The 22,296-nt window shown below is 57.5% G+C and overlaps 2 protein-coding genes across 4 annotated transcripts; both read right to left on the reverse strand.

The window, feature by feature from the left end:
- Positions 1–2,484: 2,484 nt before the first annotated feature.
- Positions 2,485–8,774, reverse strand: LOC138116709 (mucin-1-like). The gene is made up of 13 exons (XM_069026326.1): positions 8,722–8,774; positions 6,442–8,418; positions 5,912–5,970; positions 5,555–5,709; positions 5,024–5,127; positions 4,840–4,898; positions 4,458–4,594; positions 4,260–4,384; positions 4,058–4,116; positions 3,597–3,751; positions 3,121–3,227; positions 2,891–3,004; positions 2,485–2,699 (listed from the first exon to the last, which is right to left on the reverse strand). Exons 2-13 carry the CDS (start codon positions 8,401–8,403, stop codon positions 2,655–2,657), a joined length of 3,081 nt encoding a protein of 1,026 aa, XP_068882427.1. The 5' UTR covers positions 8,404–8,418; positions 8,722–8,774; the 3' UTR covers positions 2,485–2,654.
- Positions 8,775–9,469: 695 nt separating this feature from the next.
- On the reverse strand, positions 9,470–20,648 carry C10H15orf39 (chromosome 10 C15orf39 homolog). 3 transcript variants are annotated; one of them, XM_069025750.1, is made up of 3 exons: positions 19,643–20,648; positions 11,607–14,646; positions 9,470–11,002 (listed from the first exon to the last, which is right to left on the reverse strand). In XM_069025750.1, exons 2-3 carry the CDS (start codon positions 14,597–14,599, stop codon positions 10,930–10,932), a joined length of 3,066 nt encoding a protein of 1,021 aa, XP_068881851.1. In that variant the 5' UTR covers positions 14,600–14,646; positions 19,643–20,648; the 3' UTR covers positions 9,470–10,929. The 3 variants fall into 3 exon arrangements, with proteins under 3 accessions (XP_068881851.1, XP_068881850.1, XP_068881852.1); XM_069025751.1 differs by adding an exon at positions 11,203–11,240 and having other exon boundaries at positions 10,917–11,002; positions 11,611–20,648; XM_069025749.1 differs by having other exon boundaries at positions 11,607–20,648.
- Between the last annotated feature and the right edge of the window lie 1,648 nt (positions 20,649–22,296).

Below are 22,296 nucleotides of genomic sequence, written 5' to 3' on the forward strand. Positions count from 1 at the left end.
TCTAGCTCTGTGTGGTTTCAGCTCAGCTCTTGAACCCATATTCCTGCCCCAGCCTAACAATCCTTACTCCAGCTACAGTTCCACACTCCCTGTCCCAGCCCCACAGGGGTTTCACCCCCTGCCCTACCATATTTCAGTGTCCTCCTGCTCTGCTGCCTCAGCTCCAGCTCCTCAGCTTCCCACTGCCTTCAGCTATGAGCTGCTCCTGCTTCTCACTGCAGCCCGGGGCTGTTGATAAGGTCACAAATCAGTTACTCTTAGCACTACTTCAACGTCTCTAGGAACTCTCTCACACACCCCAATGGGATCCCAACTTTGGGGACACATGAGGCCTGAACCGCAACACGTACCTTCCCCCCTCCCTGGCGCCTCACCCCAGCACTTGCCCAAGGGCCTCCTCACCTCCCCCGGGCAGCACCAGGGGCTGGGAATGGCCACTGGGCCCCTGGTTCCCCACCCCGGGCCCTGGAGCCCTTAGAGCCCCCAAACCCCTTCACCCTCAGCCTCTGCTTGGAACCACCGGGCAGAGCCTGGCAACCCCCCAGGCATCTCCTGCAGCCCCTGAGCTGCAGCTCCGTCCCCTTCTCCCACGGGCCTTATCCAGCTCCGGCCCCAGCACTTCCATTGCTCCACATTGGTTTGAGCCTGACTCTAGTCCCAAGGTCCTTATTCCACACCCTGGGGGCTTTACATCTCCACTGGTTTTACAACTGCTGTTTCAGCCCCAGCCCCACAACCTTTACTGAATTAACATCACAAATCTACTAAAAAAGCAAATTAAAACCCTATAGTAACACAAGTAGAAAAACAAAGTAATGCAATAAATAACAAAATCATTAATTATTTCAAATAAAAACAGAATAAAATAGTAAAAACTAGAGTAAAACAATTTTATTCCCGACATTTGTAACGTTACTTCAAACCCAAAAACCACGGAAGGGCTTCTCCCCGGCCACCGGTAGCAGCAGCCGGTTCCCCCTGCGCCGCTCCAGGCCCCGCACCAGCCTCCGGCTGCCCGAGCCCCGCAGGACGCAGCAGAAAGAACTGGGCACGGCCGGCACCGCTGCCCCCAGACCCCGGCCCAGGCGGACGCGCCCGTCCGTGCTCACCGGCGCTCCCCGGACCGGCAGCCGCAGGGGTCCCGTCCTGGCGCAGCGCCGCTCCTCGGACCGCGCCTCCGCAGCTCCGCTCGCCACCCGCAGCCTCCACGCCGCACTGACGCCCGCCCCCTCCTGCGCACGCTATTTATGCCCCAGGCCGGGCCAGCACAGCCAATCCCAGCCCGAGGCAGCGCCGGCCCCGCCAATCCCAGCCCGCCCGTTCCCGCCCCGCTCGGCTCCGCGCCCCCCCCGCTGTCCCCTCAGGCCCCGCTCCCGCCGCCGCCGCCGGGCCGGGGGCCGAGCCCGCCCGCTCCCCGCCGTCTCCCCTTTTCCGGGCGAGAACTCCCGCCCGCCCTTCCCGGGCCAAAACAACACCTGCCGAGGCTGCACCAGCGGGGCCACGGCTCCGCCGGCTCCCAAAGCGGCGGCGGCGGCGGGAGCGGCGCCTCAGGCGAACGGGGGAGCGGGGCCGGGCTGAGGGGCCGGGCCGCGATTTAGCGGTCTGAGGTTGGCGGGACCGCGCCCGCATTGAAAGGGCGGCTGTGACCGGACAGCGCGGGGAAAGGCGGGCCGGCAGTGGCGGGCCGTGCCAGCGCAGTCTCAGCCCCACACGGGCCGGGAGTGTGGAGGAGTTCAGAGCTGGGGCTGAAGCTTCACGGAGCTCGACCTGAAATAAAGATCTTGTTCTGATGCCTGAGTAGCTTCACCGAGCCGCAGTGGGAAGAGGCAGAACTGGAATGAAGTAAAGCTTTGTGAGACTGGAACTGGAAGCACTGTAGAACTGGGATAGCGACTATAAGGTTGGGATCTCATAGAGGTGCTTATAAAGGCTGATGGTGAGCTGGGGCTGAAACTCTGATTGTGGAGCTGAAATAAAAGGCCTGGGGGCTTGTCTGAAATACAGACCTCGAGGCTGGAGGTAAAGTAAAAGTTGTGGCCGTGGAGAGGCAAAATAAAGACCCTGGGGCTGAGGATCTGCAATAAAGACTCCAGGGTGCTGAACGTCCACAGCACGAGCTACAAGCAGTGCTGTAGGACGGGAGCTGAGATAAAGCCTGTGGGGCAGGGTCGGGGCTAGAACAAACACTCCAGAGCAGGATCTGAAATAAAAACCACGGTGCTGGAATGGAAAGCACGCTGGGGCTGGAAAAGTGACTGTGGGGCTGGCCTGCACATTCTTGCTTTTTTAACTCCCTAGCACTAGAGTCTTGTTATCCAACCCGGAGCTGGAGAGGACCAAGCCCAGCTCACTGGCACCAGTTAGACCAGCAGAACATGGCTGTGGTGGTACTGGGAGCCCAGGGCAAAGTTGCCCACCCAGGCAGAAGGGCTCAACACCACCCCCCCAGCAGCAAACACAGATCCTTCACAACTGGGTTTGACGGTCTATGAACAGTTTATTTAAGATACAAAATTATTCCTTTACACACCTGAGTCTGCATTCTGCTCAGGGAGCACCTGGCAGCTGCTGCTACATGATATGGGAAAGCTGCTCAGCATCTCCTTCCCCCTACAGCCCCCTCTCCAAGCTCCCCCCAGCTGCTGCTTCTCTCCTCAGGCAGAAGTGCTTTGCCACTGGATGTGACCATCCTCAGGGTCCTGCAGGTGAGAGGGAAGAAGTCACTGTAAACACCTCTAGCAAAGGCAGGAATGAGGGTCCCTTTCCTCCAGCTCCCCCCAGTTTTCTCCAACCCCAGAGATCATCACCAGGTAACAGAAGAACCCATGACCTGCAGCAACATCAGCTCCCAGGCACAGAAAATAACCCAAGGGATGCAAAGGCCACTAACCTCTGTCCAGAACCCCTGGTTATCCATTTCCAGCATCTGGATCCCTGCTTCAGGGTCTCTTCTGTCCCAAAGGGCTCTTCCATTCTGCCAGCCCAGCCTCTTGGTCCCCAGGCACTGGGGAGGATAGCACAGGGACTGTAGCCCTGCCTGGCCCCACAGGGTCTCTCAGCCCACCCCACACAAGGGGCCAGGGCTGCTTGTCCACACCAGCAGACAGAATTCACCCTTACCACGAGCACGATGGGCGCAGTGATGATGCAGAGGCCACCTATGACCATGATGGCCACTCCATAGGCTGGGAAGCCCGGCTGGGGCGAGGGAGGCTCCAGGGTGTCCTCTGGAGCAGAGCACAGAGCTTAGAGCCTGGAGCAACCAGGGGCTCTGCCCCACGGGGTGCCAGCCACCCACTGCTCCAGTACAAGTATATAGGATACAAAAACATCTGTGCCACACCCTTCATGCCCTATCCTCCCATTCTCCACCAGCCTGCAGCAGCAGGTCTCCAACCCCAATCCCTCAGGTTATGCAGAGGGAAAGGGCACAACTCTTATTCAGATTTTGCTTTCTGGTCACCTCACCAGCCAAGACATCTCACCCTCTCTTCACACAAAGGATCAGGATGTGGTCAGCTGTGGATCTACTCTGCTCACGGTGCTTGCATGGGGCCTGTGGAGCTCATATACCCATGTCCCAGAGGGGAGCTTACCTCCCACAGAAAGAGAGTATGGATCCACATGGATGTCAGAGTCAGCCAAAGCCTGGTTTGGCCCAACCGAGAGCACAAGTGTCTTCAAAACTTCCATGCTGGTTGGAGCAGGGTGATGGAATATCATGTTCCCATGGCAGATCAAGGAGCCAGGCCTGCAGAAAGGGTTGGAAAGAGCTCCAGCAGCTGCCAGTCCCCCCGTGACCCCACAGTGGGGGGGGCACACCCAGCCTCCCAGAGCATTCTGCTCGATTGGAAGAGAGCCCTGCACTCAGGAACCCTGGAGGTCCAGCAAGTCACCACTGATACAATGGACTAATGCTTGACCTCAGCTTCCTCCGCAAATCCTTCTGTAGCCAAAAATCTGCACCTGTCAGCCATGACCTATTGGCTGACATCTGAAGGGAGACCTCCGTGCCCCTGTACACCCCTGCCCCAGCAGACCCCCTACTCCCACTCACATGAATTCTTTTATCAGCACTTTCAAGAAGGTTGGGTAATCCCTCAGGGCTCTCGCCACCTGGAAGAAAGGTTGTGCTCAGCTCCCCACCAGCTTTTGGGGGTGCTAGGACACCCCAAAGCAGCCCCTCTTCCTCCCACAGCTCTTCTTCTCACCCCGCTGGGAGGACCTTAATCCCCTCTTCCCACCAGCCCTGTTCCTACCGCGTCCTCAAGGTCCCTGGAGAGATTCTCATGCTCTACAGAGAGCGAATCCTGAAGCTTCTGGCTGAACTGTCTGTTGGTGACGAGGAAGGAGAGGGGGTACACGTGCAGACCAAGCTTGGACCCTAAAGGAACAAGTGCTGGGTGTGCAGATTTGGCAGCAACCCTGACCACACCACACACAGGGACTGTCCTTACCCTCCACCGAGAGCGACGTCAGGTCCAGGGGGAGGGCTGACAGTGTAGTCAGGGCTTCCAGAACCTCTGTAACATCAGCATGGACAACCGTGTCTAGGTAGAGGTCTCCAGTGATCTCCATGTTCCCATCGAGGTTCCTGAAGGGAGAGAAGAGCCCTGAGCAAGGCAGGAGGGCTGGGACCTGGCTCAAGCACCTTTACCGGTGTTTTTCCCCTGAGAGCCCACAGAAGGTGCTCAGTTAGTTTGCTCCAGCTGCACATTCCCTGCCAGCTTTTTCCATCCTCTCCATCCTTGCAGCACTGCTAATGAGCTGCAGAGAGCACAAGAGATAGTGAAGGTAATTAAATTAAGATGTTGGCAGAGGAGTAGCTGCATCCCATACCTGAGCTGGGAGATGGTGAAGTTCCTCACGTGGTAGAGGGGACTGACAGATGAAGTTACCTGGGTAGAGAGAAGACAACAGTTCACACCTTCCCCTGTTTAGCACAGGTTATCCCACCACCCAGGCAGCCTGTGCCCACTCCCCCAGCATCACCCTTCGGAAGAGCCCCCAAGGTTTGGCATACCTCACTGACCAGCCTCTCCAGAGGACCCATCCTGCTCATCCCAAGCTGGGAGCCAGTGAAGGAGATGGACAGCTTCTCCGGGTCCAGGTTGTCCAGGCTGAAGCCTAAGGGAGTTTGGAAGAGTCATGCTCACACCTGTTCCTCCACCTTCCTTGGGAGATATTGTTCAGCCTTGAGCTCATCCACAGCCACACACCAAAAGCAGAAACCAGGAGGGCAGCAGAGTGAGGAGGAATTCCTTTGGATGTGGGAAGGGGTCGGGATGTACCATTTCCCAGCACAGGAGAGCTGGGGCAAAGAGGGGAAGGCAGGGCGTTAAGCAGAAGCACTGGCCCACACAGGTCTCGCTGCTTCAGATGTGCCTTCCACCACCCTTAATGTCCTTAAAATGGCTTTACACAGGTCAGGAGAAGGGATGTTAAGAGAAGGAAAAGCCTGGAATCCAAACTGCACAGGTTTTGGCTTTGATAGAGGCACTAGGAGGGCACTTGGCAGCAGCAGCCCTGCTGTGGGAAGGCCTTCAGGACTTACCACCGGACTGGACAGACTGGGGCTCCAGCTGCCAGCTGAAGATGCTCCTTCCCTTGCTTGCCTCTGTGACTACTGTCCGGATGAGGTGGGAGTTGGTGGGAGCAGGAGCATCCCCCCGGAATAGAGCCTCCCCTCGCACCACCACTGAGCCATTCCTGGGAGGGAGAGGAGACAGTGGGCAGCACACCTGCTTTTTCTTTCCCAGATACATTTATCCAGAAATTCAGACAGGGATCCCTCGGGATGATGATGCCAGGGAGGGAGCACTGCCCCTCACTATGACCTGCCTGGAGCACTTTCCTGGGCAAACCCTTCCCTCCAAGCCAAACCACCCCTCCCCATTGGCTGCACACTCACATGAACTCAAGGACGTTTGCCTGCAGGAAGGTCTCGTAGCTGGACAGCATCTGATTTAGCTGGAAGGAAGGAAGGAAGAAGCACCTGGTAACTGAGAAGGTTTTCCAATCTCCCCCCTGTGAAGGGGAAATGCACCAGCAGGTGGGCAATAAATAGAGGGGAGTCAACTCAGTCTGCACAGGAGAGGGCATGCTGGTACCCCAGGGAGTGGGTATATATTCCCTCTGGGAATGCCCATGGATGAGCTGGGATACCTAGAGCAGCCACCCATACTCCCGGGACAGAATACCCCAGCAACAACATGGTGTGCCACGGCCCTGTTGGCTGCCTGAGGTGAGGGGAGTCCAGTCCCACCTCAAACCAAGTGCCAGTGGAGCAATGCCAAGGATTTATCCACCTCCACCATGCTCAGGTGGGCAATAAACCAACCAAGGGCTGATGCAGCACACAGGCTTCTCACCCCAGCAGGGCCTGGCACCACCCTGCACCCCAAAGTGCCAGCATCTGCCCCAACCACCTCCAGCACCCACCATCAGTCTCACGTCTCCCTCCAGTTTCCGGTAGCTGTCCGAATTCCTGCTGCCCAGAGCCGAGGTGTAAGCAACGCCCAGCAGCCGGAACTGCAAGGGCAGCACGTGCACAGGCTGTGTGGGAAAGGGGAGGCTGGACGGGTGGGATGCAGGGGGTTCCATCCCTGTGGAGCCAGGTTTGCCCTTCATCACCAGCTCAGCTGGGCTGAAGGCCTCTCTGGTGGCAGCAGGGAGATGCTCCATGGCTGTGGAGGAGTGCTGGGAAGTGATGGAGCCACTAGACATGATGTGGGCATCGAGGGTCACTCCTGTGGGCACAGCCAGGGTCTGCGAGCTGAGCAGGGAGCTGGCTGCATGCCCAGCTCCAGAAGAAGTCGGCAGGCAGGATGGAGATGTCCCACTGGTGGTGGCAGTGTGGTGCCCAGGCTCAGAGCCAAGCTCCAGAGCTGGGTTTGTGGAGCAGGGGGGAGGCACAGAGGCTGGGCTGGCAGGGGTGGGCCCTGGAGGTCCTCCTGGAGAGGGAGTGGGAGTGGGTCCCAGTGATGCTGTCCTGGGCTTGCTGTGCCTGGATTCTTCCATCACAAACACCTGCCCAAGCTCTGGGATGACACCAGTGGCTGTGGAGCTCATCCCTGTCACAGTGGGACCTGCAGGGCTGGGAGGCCTGGTCTGAGCTGGGGAGGCTTCGGTGGACATCGGCTGTGCCAGGGTAGAAGGCAGGTCACTCTGCACCCCCGAGGTGACAGCAGAACCCCCAGACTCGGCTGGGGAAAGGAAGGAAGCCAGCATTTGCTGATTGTGGGCACCAGGAACCATGGCAGTGGTAGGAAGTGATGCCAGGACTGCATCCAGGAGTCCAGACCCGTTTCCTGGAACCTGGGCCAACGCAGTGTCCACCAACAGAGCCGCTTTCCCAGGCAGGACGGTGCTGGCAGTGCCCCAGAGCCCCTCAGGTGTCAGGGCAGGGGGCACCCACACTGGGCCAGGGTTGGCCGAGCCGGGTGTCCCTTGCGTTGGCAGAGCAGAGGCCACCACCTGCTCTGCTGTGCTGGGGCTCCAGGACTGAACATCCATCAGTGTCTGCGCTGGGACATCGGGTGGGACCTGAGCTCCCCCAGCAGCCCCTTGGAGTGGCACCAGCTGGTTGGGTGCCACCTGCACCTCTGCAGAGGGGCCAGAAGCATCTGTGGGGAGGGAAGGAGGGTGCAGCCATACCTGGGGGGTGGCAGGGACCCCAGCAGCTGGCTTGCTCCGAGCTCTGGAAGTGCCCTCAGACTCCCTCTGTGGGCTCTGGGGCTCTGCTGTGCCCGCTGGCTGCCCCAGGCCCCCAGCTGAAGTCACTGCTGACATCCGCATGGCGTCGTGTGAGCCTGGTCCTGCTCCACGGAGGCCTCCCAGAGCAAGGGGATGCCAGGAGCCAGGACTGGGGACACCCTCAGTCTGGAAGAGCCGAGTTGAGGTAGCAGGCACCCTTTTGCCAAGCCACTGTGTGGGGGACAGCATCGCAGCTGCTGCTGTGCCCAGCCTGAGCCCTTCCTTGTCCCTAGAGCCAGGCTGCCGCTGCAGGGAGCTCCGAGATGTCTGTATGGCCGCAGTCTGTGTCCCCAGGCTCCATCCCCCAGCACCTGTCCCATGGGTCACATCTCCTTGGACCCCTGGGAAGCAACCTGAGGTGAGGAGGTCCCCACATGCTGTCACCAGACTGTCACCCATCCCTTGCTGGGAGGCTGATGAGCCCAGGGGACCCCAGGTGACAGCAGCCAGAGTGCCCAGGCCGTAGGGGATGGCAGTAGCACACACACACATGGCCAGCACCAGGAAGGCTCTGCACCACAGCCTGCTGGCAGGGACAGCCATGCACAGAGCTGTGCCCACAGCCCCTTCCCTCTCACCACGGAGCATCATTTCTGGCTGCAGGGCAGCAGTGTCCTGGGGGCCTGGTGGTCCAACCCCTCGGCTCATCTTGGGAGAGCTGAGCTGTGGAGAGGGACAGCAGGAGGTTTAGGGTGGGCCCCTCCAGCTCCCCACCACAGCACACCCCAGTGACTGGCCCATCCCCAGAGCTCCTTCTTAGAAGGCCTCCCTTCTCTCCAGCAGCCTCCTGGCTCAGGAAAGCCTGTGCCAAGCCTCAGCATCTCCTGGGAAGGTCCCAGCACAGCACAGGGTTGTAACCAGCCCTGGGCTCAAGACATTACCTCATTTCTTGCCCCAAACACCCACCTTGTCCCCAGTAACCTCCCCAAGGAGGGCCAGGCTCACCAACCCACCAGCACCCCTTACCTGGCAGCACCCCAGGAGAAGAGAGCAGCAAGGCCCACCCAAGCCCTGGCTTTTATCTGGTTTCCCGGGGGTGGGATGTGGCTCCATTCCAGCTGCTCCCAATTAACACAAACTCATTTGCACTCCCTCAGGGGAAGCTGGAGGGGTTTCAGCTTTCCTCTGCTCCTCATTGAGCCCTTGGCAGCAAGAGGGGGTGTGCCTGCTCCTCCAGGCAGGATGATCCCCAAACCCTGCTGATGTTCCCCAACATACCCTGTTTGTGAGGAGGGCGTCGTGGAAGTGCTGTTCACCTGCTGGGCTCCACTAAGTGGGGCTGAAACACGTGGAATGGAGTACTTGGCCTTTGGGATCAGGCACATTCTGTGCCTGATGGAGGCTCTCAAGGAGGAGGGTGTCTCAGGGGTCCCCACTGGATCAGCCCAGAGTGCATCCCTGAGCACTCCACACTCTCCTGCCCAGCTTCTGATGCTCAGACCAGTGCCCTCTTCCCAGGTTGTCATCCAGGGGTTTGTGGAGACTGGGATGTGCTCCTGTGATGGCACCGTGGACACCAGATCCAGCCTCTGATGATGGGACAGAGGGGCTGGGCACAGCACTTGTGCCTTGGTGCAGAGAGAGGCAGGCAAGTGCATTGGGGGGGGATTTGGGGACCCTCCAAGCCCAGGAAGGTCCCGTTGTGCCCACCCTGGGAAGCAGACACAGAAGCAGGGCATGTCTGGAAACAAGCTGAACTCTTTTAACCAGATGAGGCAACTCTTCCATGTTCTTACAAAAAAATTAAATAAAGGGAAGGAACTTTCTTCCCTGGAACCTTATATGCATACAAAACCAACAGTATTATTAACAGACACTGCTTTCCAAATCCCTGTGCACAGCCATGGAGGGCTGAGGGGGAGCGAGGAGAACAGCAGCATCCCCCTTACGCATCCCATCCACAGCCACTCCATCCCCATGGAAAACCAGGAAGGCACCCACAGAAATCCCCCAGTGGCAAACACACCTTTTGGCTAGAGTAAGTACAGTTTGGGTAGGGTCATTTTATTGCTTCCCCCCCCCCCCACCTCCCGCTGTTTTCTTAGTTTAAAATAAATATTCCCTGTAGTGAAATTTTTAAAAATCCTAATAATCCTTGTTTTGTTCCTCCATGCCCTGCAGCAGCTGGAAGACCACCTGAGTGATGAGTTTTTAAGGCCTCTGCTGTGTACCCTGCTGCAGCCCCCCAGGGTGAGGGGATGTCCATTAGTCTTGGGATGCCCACATCCCTCCTGGGATGCCCATAACCCTTTGGGATGGAAAGGATCCCTCCTCCTTCCAAGGTCTGGCGGCATCACTCCCCTCCCTGCCTCTTTCGTCTCCATCAAGGCGAACCCTAAATGTGCATCTCCCACATTGTCCTTTGGGACAGGATCTGGGATGTCAAGTGATTTGGTTTTCTTTTCTTTAAGAGTCTTTAAATCTTTTTTGCAGCCTTTTAGTTTAAATAAAAAGACAGGTATAAATTACTGTATTGCAAGAAAAAACAACCCAAAACACATGACCTGAAGGCAGCAGCTCCTTATAAAGGTAAATCCATAACATTTGTAAAATGTCTTCATTTTAAACAAAAAAAACCCCTTAGTCCTGGGACTACGGAAGTCACGATTCCCTTGCCCTTGATGTTGTGCCAGGTCTTTGTAACACTTTAAAGGTGAAAATCCCAGAGGAAGGGGACGTTTATTGGGAATGGCGCGGAAAAAGCAGGAGAGGGGATTTAGAGGACAGAGGAGGTGGGATGTCATCCCTGCAGTCCCCTTTCTCCAAGGCTGTGGATGGTGCTGTGGCCATTTCCATGCTCCTCTTGCTCCAGCTCCACTGGAACTGCAGCCATTCCTTCACAGCTCACCAGGGCAGTCACAGATGGAGGTGGGAGATGCACTAAAAGACAATCCATTCAAAGAAAAGCAGCTCCAGCTGCCGTGAGGGGCTTGAGCCCATCCCCGTGGGCCCAGATAACCCACCAGCATCCAAGTGTCTCCCTGGAGCACCACTGAGCTGTTCTCCACCCTGAGCAGCATCCTCAGAGGGCCCCTGGCAAGGTATCAGCATCCTGGAGGATCCCTGATGCTGGTGGGAGCCGAGCATCTGCCTGCAAGGCTGCTGGTGGTCTCGGCATCCATGGCTCTGGGACGAGGGACCTTCCCATTCCAGTCATTGTCCCTGGCACGTTCCTCAGTGCCTCCTTTTTCTTGATCTATCTGTGGCTGTCGCTTTGCCACCAGCTTTCAGTGCCTCCACGCCAGGGCTACCTGCGAGAGGAAGGAGTGGTTAGGGAGGGCACACCCCCACGTCCTGAATATTCCCTGCTCCAGCCCGGCCCAGGCAGTGGAGCCTCCCCACCCAGCTCAAGCTGCTCACCATCACATGAAACCCACACACATACACCTCCACAAATGAGATATAAATCCCATGAACTCCTATAAACCCACATGGAAGAGGAGTTACCTACTTGGAAGGGTGCTGGCCAGTCTGTGAGCTTGAACCTGGAAGAAATAAAGGTGCTGATAATGACCCTGAGCAGCAACAAAAGGTTGTGTGGACAGAGCAGTGAAGTCACCACTTCAGGACAGCCATGGGTGGGGGTCTGACACAGTGCCCTTGGATGGGCAGAGGTGGCCTGGAGGTGACTGAAACCTCCCTGATACCCCCAGGATGAGTTTTCTCCCTCCCAGCTCAAAGTTTCCCCCTCCACAACCCACAGAGGAGAAGCCAGGCAGAACCCTTGCTAGGACACAGATGCTGAGGCACCTTTGGATGCTCCCCAAGAACAGCAGCGCCTGGAAGGCAGGTGCAGCTGGAGCCTCCCTGGGAGAGCCCGAGGCACCCATCCACAGGAGATGCCTGGCTACCTACCGAGCTGCTGCTGGATGGAGTTGTGCCAGTGGAGGTTGAGCAGGTCGGGGTAGATTTCGGGAAGCTGCTTGAGTGCCAGGAGCTTCAGCATGCGGGAGGTGCAACTCTTCAGCTCCAGGTCCCTCAGGTGCTTCTCCTCCGAGAGGGTGGTGGGACGCAGCTCCACCTTGTGTTTCTGCAGCACTTGGTCCACGAAGCTCCCGGGGAGCTTTGGGAAGAGCTTCTCCTTCACCACATGGATGGGGATGAAGATGGCTCCCGCCCGGACAACGTGGGGGAAAGGGCAAGCGAACATGAAGGCCTCCAGCTGGGAGAGCAGGTTGGCGAGGAGCACGGCCACGTCCTGGAAAGCCAGCCAGATCTCCTTGCCGTTGGTGGGCTTCTGAGGATTGGGAACCTTGGAGCCATTTTTGGGCTTGGGCCAGGATTTGGGCATCTCTCCCAGCTCTTCTGCTGGCTCAGCCTTCTTCAGCCACTGCTGCAGGAGCTCCGGGGAGGAGCGGGACACTGAGCCCGAGATCGTGTCACAGAGGCAGGTGTGCAGGGTGGTGAAGTACTGCCCCGAGGGGGTCTGTGCGGGGACACCACCAACCTGCCTGACCACTGAGACCTTCTCCTCCCCCAGGGTGGAGGGGGCTGTGGGAAGAAGGGTCTGGGGAGGGTTGGGGCCTAAGATGGTGCTGGGCTGGGGGCCAGGCGGTGGGACCAGGGGGCTGCTGGCTGGGGAGGAGGCTGGGTGAGTCGGCGTGGGGGTGCTGCTGGGAGGGCTGGGCTGGGGGGGGTGGGGGCTGCCATCCTGCCGAGGGGGCTCGGTGCTGGGCAGGAGGGAGGGCAGGAGCTTGTATTTTTGGAACATGAAGGTGGCTGAGCTCTGAAAGCTGCTCCTTTCCCCAGAGTCCACCTCAGGCAGCTGGGGCTGCGCACCCTCTCCCAACCCCACCTTCCCCCCTTCAGCCTCTTTCTCCTCCTCCTCCTTATCCTCTCGGTCCAGTGTCCTCTCTGCACAGCCAATGGATCTCTGGGTCTCCCCAGCTTCCACCAGCTCTTTCTTCAAGCTAAGGTCCAGCACCATGTCCTCAGAGGGAAGCTCCTCAGTGCCCACCCCCTCAGGGCTACCCTCCTGAGACTCCTGCTCTTGGGGCACAGGCTTTGGCTTTTTAGGGACACTCCTGTAACAGCTCTCCCCTTGGCTCTGCACTGCATCACTGCTGGACACCACCGAGATGTCTCTGCGGGCAGCAGGCTCCTGGCTGCCAGCCGTGTTTTGGGGCGGGGAGTCCTCCCACAGATGCTTCCTGCAGAAGAGGACGGGGTCTGAGCCCTTGGCCCTCTCCAGGTACTCCTGGTAAGGTGCCAGGCTGAAGACATTGTGGATCACTGGCATCGGTGGCGAGGATGAAAAAGCCTTGGTGTCCCTCTGGTCTTCCAGCCCCTTTGTGGGGGTCACGGATGGAGAAGGGCGGATGAGCTCCTTGGCTGGATCCTTGACCTTGCAGGCATTTCCTTTGCCTGGTCCCACAGGGGGGGTGTCCTGAGGGGCCGGGCTGCTGTTCCTCCTCCCTGGGTACAGGGGCTCCTCCTCCCCTTGCCTGGGTTTCTCCCAGCTCCCTTCTCTCTTGGGAAATGTCTCAGCGAGCCCAGCAGAGCCCCCCGGAAGCTTCTCTGAGGTGCAGACAGGTTGGAAAGCGCTGCTGTGCCTCGATGCCGCTCGCCACTGCGGACTGTCCGCCCTGTGCTGCTCACACCCCGCCTCTGCACCGGGAAAGGAGGCGTGGAACACGGATGCATCGCCCGGGCTGACAGCAAAACCTGGGTACCCAGTGTTCCTGAGCAGCTCGGCATCCCTTGGTGGCTCAGCATCCCTCAGCACTGCCCCCAACCTGGCTGTCCTTGGCACATAGGGGTCCAAGGGGCTGGGAAAGTAACTCCTTGGGGCTTGGGCCTTGAGGTAGGTGCTGGGAAAGAGCTCCCTGCTTCCCACATAGCCAAAGCCAGGCAGGGCGCCAGGCTCCCCTGTGGTGGGAGCTGGCGGGTGGCAGAGCGGGCCAGCTCTGTGGGGTGACAGTGGGTAGGGCGAGGGCGGGTAGCACATTGCCGACCTCTCCCGGTTCACTGGGCTGGCCTCAGGTGGCTGGAGCTTGGGCCAGGGGTCTGGGCTGAGGCTGGAGACCTCCGGCACCTTCTTCTGGCTCTGGGGAGTGGGACATCTTGCTTCCAGGAACGGGGTGCTGGGGGGTGGCCCGTACTTATCAAAGGTGGCATAGTAGGGGGGTAAGGCAACGGGGGAGCCCAGCTGCTCCTTGGAAGGCAGCGCCAGGCTGGAGGGCATGGGCGGGAGGCTGTGGTCAGAGCAGGGACCCCTCTTGTGGGGCTCTCCGGGGTGGAGAGGGTGGGTGGTGGGGGGCAAAGCCCAGTTTGCCTCCCCTGGTCGCTGCTGCAGGCTGTCTGCTCGTGTCCCCAGTAGCAGAGCCATCCTGGGAGCCAGGAAGGAGGCGGGGGCTCCGTACACTGGCTTGGGGACTGCCAGCGGGGCTGCCTTGTTCACCAGCACTGGCTTCTTCACCGGCAAGGGGCACCTTGGGCTGTCCAGCTTCTTCCTGGCCATCAACTGCTCCTGGCTCAGGCTGTCCTTGCTCTTCAGGGCATCCGGGGGCTGCAGCCTGGCGCCCAGGCTCTCTGAGGAGTGCAGCAGGAAGCCCAGCAGTGGCCCCTCGGCCGGCACGGGCTGGCTCATGGCACCGGGGCCGTGGTGCAGGTAGGTGGGCGCGGGGCTCCAGTGAGCCGGGGGCTGCTCGGGACCCTCAGGGCTCTGCAGCGGGCAGGCAAAGTAGGAGCCCTTGTAGCTGAAATGGTTTTCAGAGCCAGGGTGGGGCACGGAGCTGGATCTGCCTGGGACTTTGCTGGGCAGGAAGCTGGCAGCAGGCTCCAGATGAGGTAGCTTGTTGAAAATCACAGGGTCCGCAGACTGCAAGTACCGTTTTGAGGCCATTTATATGCTGCTGCCAATGTCCCCACGGGAGAGGTGAGCTGGCCTTCCTGGTTAAGAGAGAGAACAAGCCATGAGCAAAGCAAGTCCCCACAGCCAGCAGCCCGCGGTGGCACAAGGTGACAATGTTACAACCCACCCCATAAGGTGAGGGTAACCAGGTTCTTGTTGAGGGATCCCTTGGGGTTGATTAGAGCGAAGCAATGCTGAATGACCGGTGTTTATAAATATATATATATATATAGGGTTTGTTCCAGAGCAATTTGGTTTCGGCAGAGCCATTTTGGTTATTATCTACTGTAATACAGCAATATAAAAGCATGAAAATAACACTTCCAAAAATGCCTAAGGAAAAGAAAGGGAAGGAAAGGGTAAGAGTAGAAAGATCCCACCACCCGTGGATCTTCCAACGCGAGTGGGTTGTTGCAATTCCACTGTGATGGCGGCTGCGTTGATCTCTTTGGGGTGAGGGAAGCCCAGGAAACACCAAGTTCCTTGGGTTAATATAAACCCCGGCTCGGTGGGAACGCCCAGGTACCTCCCCTGGGGCAGGGAGCTTTACTCTGGATGATGTAATGCTGTGGATCACGGGACACCTCGGAGTTATTTGTTTGCCTGTGACACCTTTTAAGACGTGTCAGTGTAGTTGAGAGGCCAATTAAGAGGCCATCAGAGGCCAGGCCAACTGTGAGTGTCCTGGTAAGGGGAGTTTTCACAGCCACTCGTGTAGGGACGTCGGCAGGATCAAAAAGCACTATGCCACTTGGCAGATCTGTCTCTTATCAGCCTCTTCCCTTATCTGGTCCAACAGACAGCGGTAGCCTCCGATGGGTGTGCACCTGGGCAGCTGCTGCGAACGGCCGAGTGTTCGAGTCATGAACCACCGCCCGTGACTCAAACATTCCATCAGCTCTCTTCTGCTGCTGCTCACTCCAAATCTTCTCCGATGGTGGCGATTTACATATAATGGCACACAAGGTCATGTGACGTTTTCTATCACTTTGCCCAGATTACTCAGTTCTCCTGTTAATATCTCTGAAAAACTTAGCCCGGTCATCAGAAGTTTAAAGTCTGCCGAGGCAGAACACGGAAGGTTAGTACAACACCTTTTCTGTTTTAAATACGCATAAATCCTTGTACTAACTCCCAGGCCGAGTATGGCTGAGATAAAATTATACTTCCGTAAGATAAAAAGCTTTTTCCACATCATTTTTTTCCCAGTAAAAAGACAAAATAAACTTAGCAAAAATCAAGCTAACCATGTATAAAAATTGTTTGACTAATATTTAGCCTTCCAGCGAGTTACTTTTGATGAAAACACGAACAAAACAACTATAAATAAACTGATAATTTTAGCATGAATTTGTAGTGCATCAGGCAGGCCTCGGATCAAGACGGGGAATCTCTGCAGAACCGCCTCCATTTCCACAGGGGAATGCCACTGCAGATCCGATAATTGTGTGGGCATTAACTGGAGACACACAGTCTTCTGTACACTTTCTACAGTGTGGCCAGTCGTGAGGGCCTTAATTGTGCAGGGATCTCCCCTTTCCACAAGATCCAATCCTCCCCTCCAGTGGGGGGAGTCCTGGGAGGCTGGCTGGGCATTCCTCCATGTGTCTCCTTGGAAAAGCCCTGGAAAGCTCTGGCTGCTTTGGTTCCAAAGCCTCCATGAGCGTCTGTTGCAGGCAGCAGGGAGCAAAGCTGGGTCATCTCAGGTGAGGAGCCAGCAGACACAGAGAGTGCCCAAAATTCACATCCCCGGCTTCACCTTTTAAAGTAATTTGAGGGTTTTTTCCCCAAGGCAGCAGCTTACCCGCTCCCTTAGGGTGCCTTCTGGTTTGGGGCTGCTGTGGGGTGACTGCTGGCCCGCAGTGACAGGTGGTGGGTGCCAGCAGGTGGAGCTGGCAGCCTGTCCCAGCACAGTCCTGCATCCCTGAGAATCCTGTGTTTTCTCTCAATATCACCTGGCCTCACCCAGCATCTCCTGAGCATCCCACTGAGACACCTGAGCATCACCTGGGCCCCGAGAGCACCACTGCACCATCAACCAGTATCCCCCCAGCATCACCTGAGCGTCCTGTACATCACCCAAGCAGCCCCAGGACACACCAGAGCATCACTCAGGACGCTCCCAGCGTGGCCAAGTGTTACCCAGTGTCTCCCAGCACGGCCCAGCAACCCCCAGGCCAGGGACAGACTCCCTGCAGTAGGATCTCCTTCCTCCATGTTGGTTTTCTTTTTCCTTTTGCGGCAGCGCTAGCAGAGCAGCCAAGGAGGAAATGGAGGAAGAGCACGTGGAGATAAGATAAAAGCCACATCAACAGCAGGGGAAACAGAGCAGATATAGGGGGGGACTTGTGGGGAGAGATAAGGGAGTGAGCCGGTGGTGGTGCTGCAGCTCTGCCGGGAGGGGACCGGAGCATGAGCTGCCTCTCCCCAGTCCCAGCTCACCCCAAAACAGCACAACTGAGGCTGCACCCCCCACTGAGCCTTCCCAGTGGGTTTCTCATGCAAGCTTCAACAATTTATCGCTTCCCAGGAAGGACACTGCTTCCCCGGAATCCTGTGGAAGCCCTCATGGGAGGCTCTGTGCTTCCCTTCCTGCTTGCACCCTTGGAAGAAGCTCCCCCACATAATTTCCAACAGCTTTATCCTCAGGATAAGTCCTTGGGGTCATTGCCAAGACATGCAGTACCAATTAAATTTGCCAGCACTTAGATCCAGGGAAAACAGCTCCCTTCAAACCGAAGAAAGCTTGAAGAAAACCCCCACACTGGGTTATTTTCCTTCCAAAAGGGATCTCTTGGGAGGGTGGTGTTTTAATCCATCTCCCTGGGAGATGCTGCATGGGAGGGGGATGCAGGCATGGGATCCCTTCTCAGCTGTGACAGAAATCCAGGATCTCCTGAGTCCCGACGTTTCCCCGCTGCTTCTTCCCCTTTCCCCGAAGCCCCGGGGATCCACAACTCCCCAGCGCGGGGATATTGTGACACCGGCCCTGCTGTCACCGCGGGATCGGGTGACGCCACCGGGCACGATGCAATCGCCCTGCTTCGCCCAGCTCCGACTTCAGTTCTTGCTGGAGGGATGCAGAGCAGGACGAGTCATCCCGCAGCAGCGGCCGGAACCAGGCACATGCATTGTCTGATAGCGTTGAGCTCCTTAACCACATGAGGGTGAGGGCACCCGTGGGCTCCCTCTTTCCATGAAGCCCACTGGGACTTTGCCTGGCCGGTGCCATCCCCACACCTGCGCTACCCCAGGAAAACAGCTCTGCTTTTGCTGTCACCATCAGCTTTTTCCCTCTGGGACTATCCCTCTTGCAGCCAGCGGGGGACGAGAGGGACACGTGGGAATCAGAGCTGGGGGAGACGCCTGGGAGAACCCCAACACATGCAGCCAGTAATTCCGAAACCCCACAGCTGGGAAAAGCAGCGGGTGGAATAAACACAACCCGTTATTCCTCTCTTTTTTACGTTTTTTTCATTTTTTTCCCCCCTTCCTTCTTCTCAGGGCTTTTTTCCCACACGGGGCCGTTTGGCCGAAAGGGAGTAAAAGTAAAACCAAATGCAGAGGAACACGTGCCACCACCAGCGAAACCTCCCTGATAAGCTCCCGCGGGCCTCAGAAAGCCTTATCTGCCGCGTTTCGGGTGTCCAAAGGGCACAGCAGGGCTCCCGTGTCCCCTCCGCAGGACTCCTTGGCCTGCCAAGGCTGCTGGGAACACCTCAGAGATGTCTTTTTGCTCCGACAGCTCCGAAGAGCGCGCCCGTGTCTGTGATCAGCGGGGCAGCCAGGCGCGGCACGCAGGCTCCCCGGAATTTCCTCCCCGGGATGCGATGCCCGGAGCGGGAGCCTCCCACCGCAGTCTCCCGCCTCCTCCATCGCCACGTGATGCCGAAAACAGCCGCCAACTCCCGGCCAACCCGCAGGAATCGAGAAATGAAATCTCCTAAACCCGCTGGCATCCAGCATCCCCAGCCCCCCCGAGGTGCTGTGCCAGGGGGGGAGTTCCCGGGGTCTCCCCGAAACCAAGGGACTTCTCCACCGGTAAGGAGGCGGATTCCCGGCCGGCTGCAATCCTGGTTTCACAATCTCGGGGACTTTGGGATCCTGCCGAGGAGGTCACCTTTCCCATCTCCGGCGGGTTCGGGTGAGCTCACCGGCACCGCGCCCCCCAGCTTCGGTCATTTGGGGGAACAAAGAAGAGGCCTCAGCGGTCCCAGCTCCCTCATTCCATATCTTGCCCCTTTCCCACAAACTTTGCAGCTGCCGAGCGTCTCCTGGGCGGGCAAAAGCCCAGCCGGAGCCTTCCCGTGGACCAAGCCAGCTGCTTTTTAAGGCAGTATCCTTATGGAATGCATGCACCAAGCCACGGCCTATCTGCGAATTAAGCTGAAAACCCCCCCAGGAATATTCACTTTTATTTAAAAAAACCCAAAACCAGACAACTTTACGGAGCATTGAGCAGTCACCAGAAGGGCTCAGTGACTGCGTCCCCTTCTACTCGCGGGATTGAAACCCCTCCAAAACGCATCGATCCCATTCCGACCCTCCGATGTCACATCCAAGGTTGGCCACGGTCAGGGCTGGGACCCCCCCCGGTGCTCGCAGGCCAGGACACGAGGTACGGATGTGGCAGGGGTGGGTGGCCGTGACCGTGTCCGTCCTTCTGTCCCCTCCGCACACCCACGGCCACCGCTTTCGTGTGGGCAACACTCCGGCGACCCCCAAAATAAACCCCTCGCAGGAGCTTGAGCGCACTCACGCTGCGACTCAGCCGCATGATCCAAAGTGTCCATAAATGGGTAAAATCCCGGGATCCGGAGCCTGCAACCCGTTTTTCCTTGCATGGCCCAACGAGAAGCAGATGATCCCGAGGAAGGTGTGCAGGGATCCCCCCCTGCTCGAGGGTTTCACTCGCCGAAGGAGCCCCAAGGCAAGCACGGGGCTGGCTGGGGGTCCCCCCGCCCCGCTGCCCCCGCATCCCTCCGCTCCATCGCGGCTCCTGCCGGACGCGCATCCCTCCGGCCCCGCACTCACCTGCGGCTGCGGCGCGGTGCCTCCCTCGGCGCATCGCTACGGGCACGGGTGGGGGGCTCGGCGCGGACGGGGGGAACGGGGGGGCCGCTGCCCCTCCTCGGCCGGCAGCCCGCGTTGTGCGGAGGAAGTGGGAGGAGGAGGTGGAGAAGGAGGAGGAGGAGGGCTGGGTGTGCGTGTGGGCCGGCCGGAGGAGGGGAGGGGACGGGACGGGACAGGAGAGGACAGCCCAGCCACATGTGCGCTGAGCTGGTCGGGGCTCTGTCCGGGCGCTCGGAGCGGGACTCTCGGGACAGCGACATCCCCCACGTTACGGGGGACACCCACAGCCGGGGAGCCCCTGTAGGGAAGGGTCGCCGTTGCAGCGAGCCCCCCGTTGTAGAGGAGGGGCCGCATGGGGAGCCCCTATTATCATTAAGGACAGCCCTCACTGTATGGTGCCTCACTAAGGAAACCCCCATTGTATGGAGCCCCCACTAAAGGAACCTCCATTTCAGGCCGTCCCCGTTAGGAACCACCCTCCCATTAAGGGGAGACCCCATTAGGGAGGACCGACATTAGGGGCCTCCCCTTACAAGCAGTCCCCATAAGGGAGGGAGCCCCATTAAGCACCCCCCACTTACCAACAGTCCCCATTGGGGACCTCCATTAAGGAGCCCCAGTTTCAGGCAGCCCCATTAGAGAGGACCCCCGTCGAGGGACCCCCCAGTGCAGGTGTTGCGGATCACGCCCAAGTCACAGCTCCTGGGACGGGATGTGACTGTGAAACGCCGCGGGCTCAGGAACAACTCCACGCAGCCCAACCCAGTTTAGGGGCCCCACGGCCGCCGCAGTAACAAATTGTTCAAAAACACGTGCACAGCTCACCCGGAGAGGGACGAACTTCATATGTAACATTTTCTGATGAATTGTGCGCCGGTAATAAAGACGTGTATCATCCTGAGCCGGGAGTGCACCTTAGGCGGAGTCACCCGCCCTGTATCCGGGCGGGTAATAAAAACGTCTGATTCTTAACACTACACTGGTGTTCAGGAGGTTTATTCCTAATTTCGGTGACACAGGCAGTCCCCATAAAGAGGATCTCCCATTGCAGCCCGTGCATTGTGGGGATTCCCTGTGAAACAGGAGCCCCCGTTAGAGGAATTCCGCCTTTACAGAGGACTCTCAGCACAGAGGAGCCTCCCCGAGGCCGAGCCCACCGGGATGTGGCCGGAGGTCCGGGTCTGGCCGGACGCAAGTCCCTGTGTCCACAAAAAATGGCTTTCCCGTCTCGTATGCAGGGACAGAGGGAAGCCGAGGGATCCGCTGGCAGCCTGGGCTGGGCTGGGGATGGCTTTGAGCTCCCCCAGAGTCACTCCCCGCCCCAAAGCAAAGCCCCTCCTCTTGGATTTAAGCCCACCAGCCCCAAGCATTAACGCGTAGCGTTTATCTAAGGAGTCACGTCTGGAAAAGTCCATACAAACATTCCCGGACTAATCATTAACCCTCATAAAAGGCACGTAACTGTGATTAACCCAGTGACACAGATCGCGGGCGATTAAGTGCGTTGCCCAAGGCCGTGCAGTGAAACAGTGGCGGAGGCTCAGCTCCCTCAGGCAGTGAGAAACAAAGTTTTCAAGTGAAAAATAAAGAATTCCACTTTTTTATTACTTTATTGAACAGAAACTGAGAAGGCAGGGTTTGAATTCTCCTCTCGCTGGCCTCACAAGCATTATTTTCCACTTACAGCTTCAATTTATAGCAGTTTTGTGGCAGCAGCAAAGAAAATAAGGAGCTGGGAGGAGCTGGTGCTGCATTCCCAGTCCCTTGGCTCTACTGCTTTGTCTGGAGTTCATCGATCAGGTGCTGCCATTAATATTTTCTTTGCTCAAACGGTAATGCAATTAGAGAATAGTTATTACATTTAATTATGAAATGTTACATATTAGTGTGCAACAGAGAAGAGTTATGTGTTAAAACAAGCAAATGGGTGGATGGTATGGCTTGTTATTGGGAGTTATGGGCATTAAAACGATCAGTGTTAATTTTTACCTCACTGAACAGAATCACCATTCCCTTGACATGGCAGATAATCCCTTTAAGCTTCAGTTGGCTCATACATTCATGTAACTTTACTCAAGAAACACCTTTCCTCATCCCTGCTTGGCCACATTCCTGCTGCCAGGCATCCAGCTGGACTCTGAAAACTAAATTTCAACATTTTCTCACTCTTACATTTCTCTGGCGCAGAGAGGGGAGTTTCTGCCTGTTTTCTCAGCAAATACCTGCTATTTTGTTCTTTTTCCTGTGAATTTCCTTCTCTCAACTTCCCATATGGTTCATCTCTGCAGTAGCAACTCAAATGATCTGAGCAGTTCCTTGCTGAGGCGTCAAACCTGCTGGCACCATCAGCACAGGAGACAGCAACTTCAAAAAAACCCCACTATTTGATTTTTATTTATTGTTTTAATTTTTATATAATTTTTGACAACACAAGAGCTTGGGAATGTGGCTTTGGGGGAAAGGTAGGTGGTGATTCCGACTGAGGGTATGGCCATTCTCTCCCTTTTTGCCCCTCTGATGCCTTAAGAGGCCTCCTAAAAACAGAGACTAGACAGGAGTAAGGGAATAAAGGCAGGTATTTATTCAAAGGGCCTTCAAAGGTGCCCCTGGGAGCC

The sequence above is a fragment of the Aphelocoma coerulescens genome, chromosome 10, assembly GCF_041296385.1.
Source record: "Aphelocoma coerulescens isolate FSJ_1873_10779 chromosome 10, UR_Acoe_1.0, whole genome shotgun sequence".
Taxonomy (NCBI): Eukaryota; Metazoa; Chordata; class Aves; order Passeriformes; family Corvidae; genus Aphelocoma; species Aphelocoma coerulescens.

What these genes read in the sequence shown, in the direction of transcription:
- LOC138116709 (XM_069026326.1), bottom strand. Translation starts at nt 8,403, where the DNA reads ATGAGCCGAGGGGTTGGACCACCAGGCCCCCAGGACACTGCTGCCCTG. An exon ending in GCAAACGTCCTTGAGTTCAT is followed by an intron (nt 5,710 to 5,911) that starts GTGAGTGTGCAG and finishes TCTCCCTCCCAG; the next exon opens with GAATGGCTCAGTGGTGGTGC. An exon ending in CCAGGGACCTTGAGGACGCG is followed by an intron (nt 4,117 to 4,259) that starts GTAGGAACAGGG and finishes CCTTTCTTCCAG; the next exon opens with GTGGCGAGAGCCCTGAGGGA.
- C10H15orf39 (XM_069025750.1), bottom strand. Translation starts at nt 14,599, where the DNA reads ATGGCCTCAAAACGGTACTTGCAGTCTGCGGACCCTGTGATTTTCAAC. An exon ending in ATCCAGCAGCAGCTCGGTAG is followed by an intron (nt 11,003 to 11,606) that starts GTAGCCAGGCAT and finishes TCTCGCAGGTAG; the next exon opens with CCCTGGCGTGGAGGCACTGA.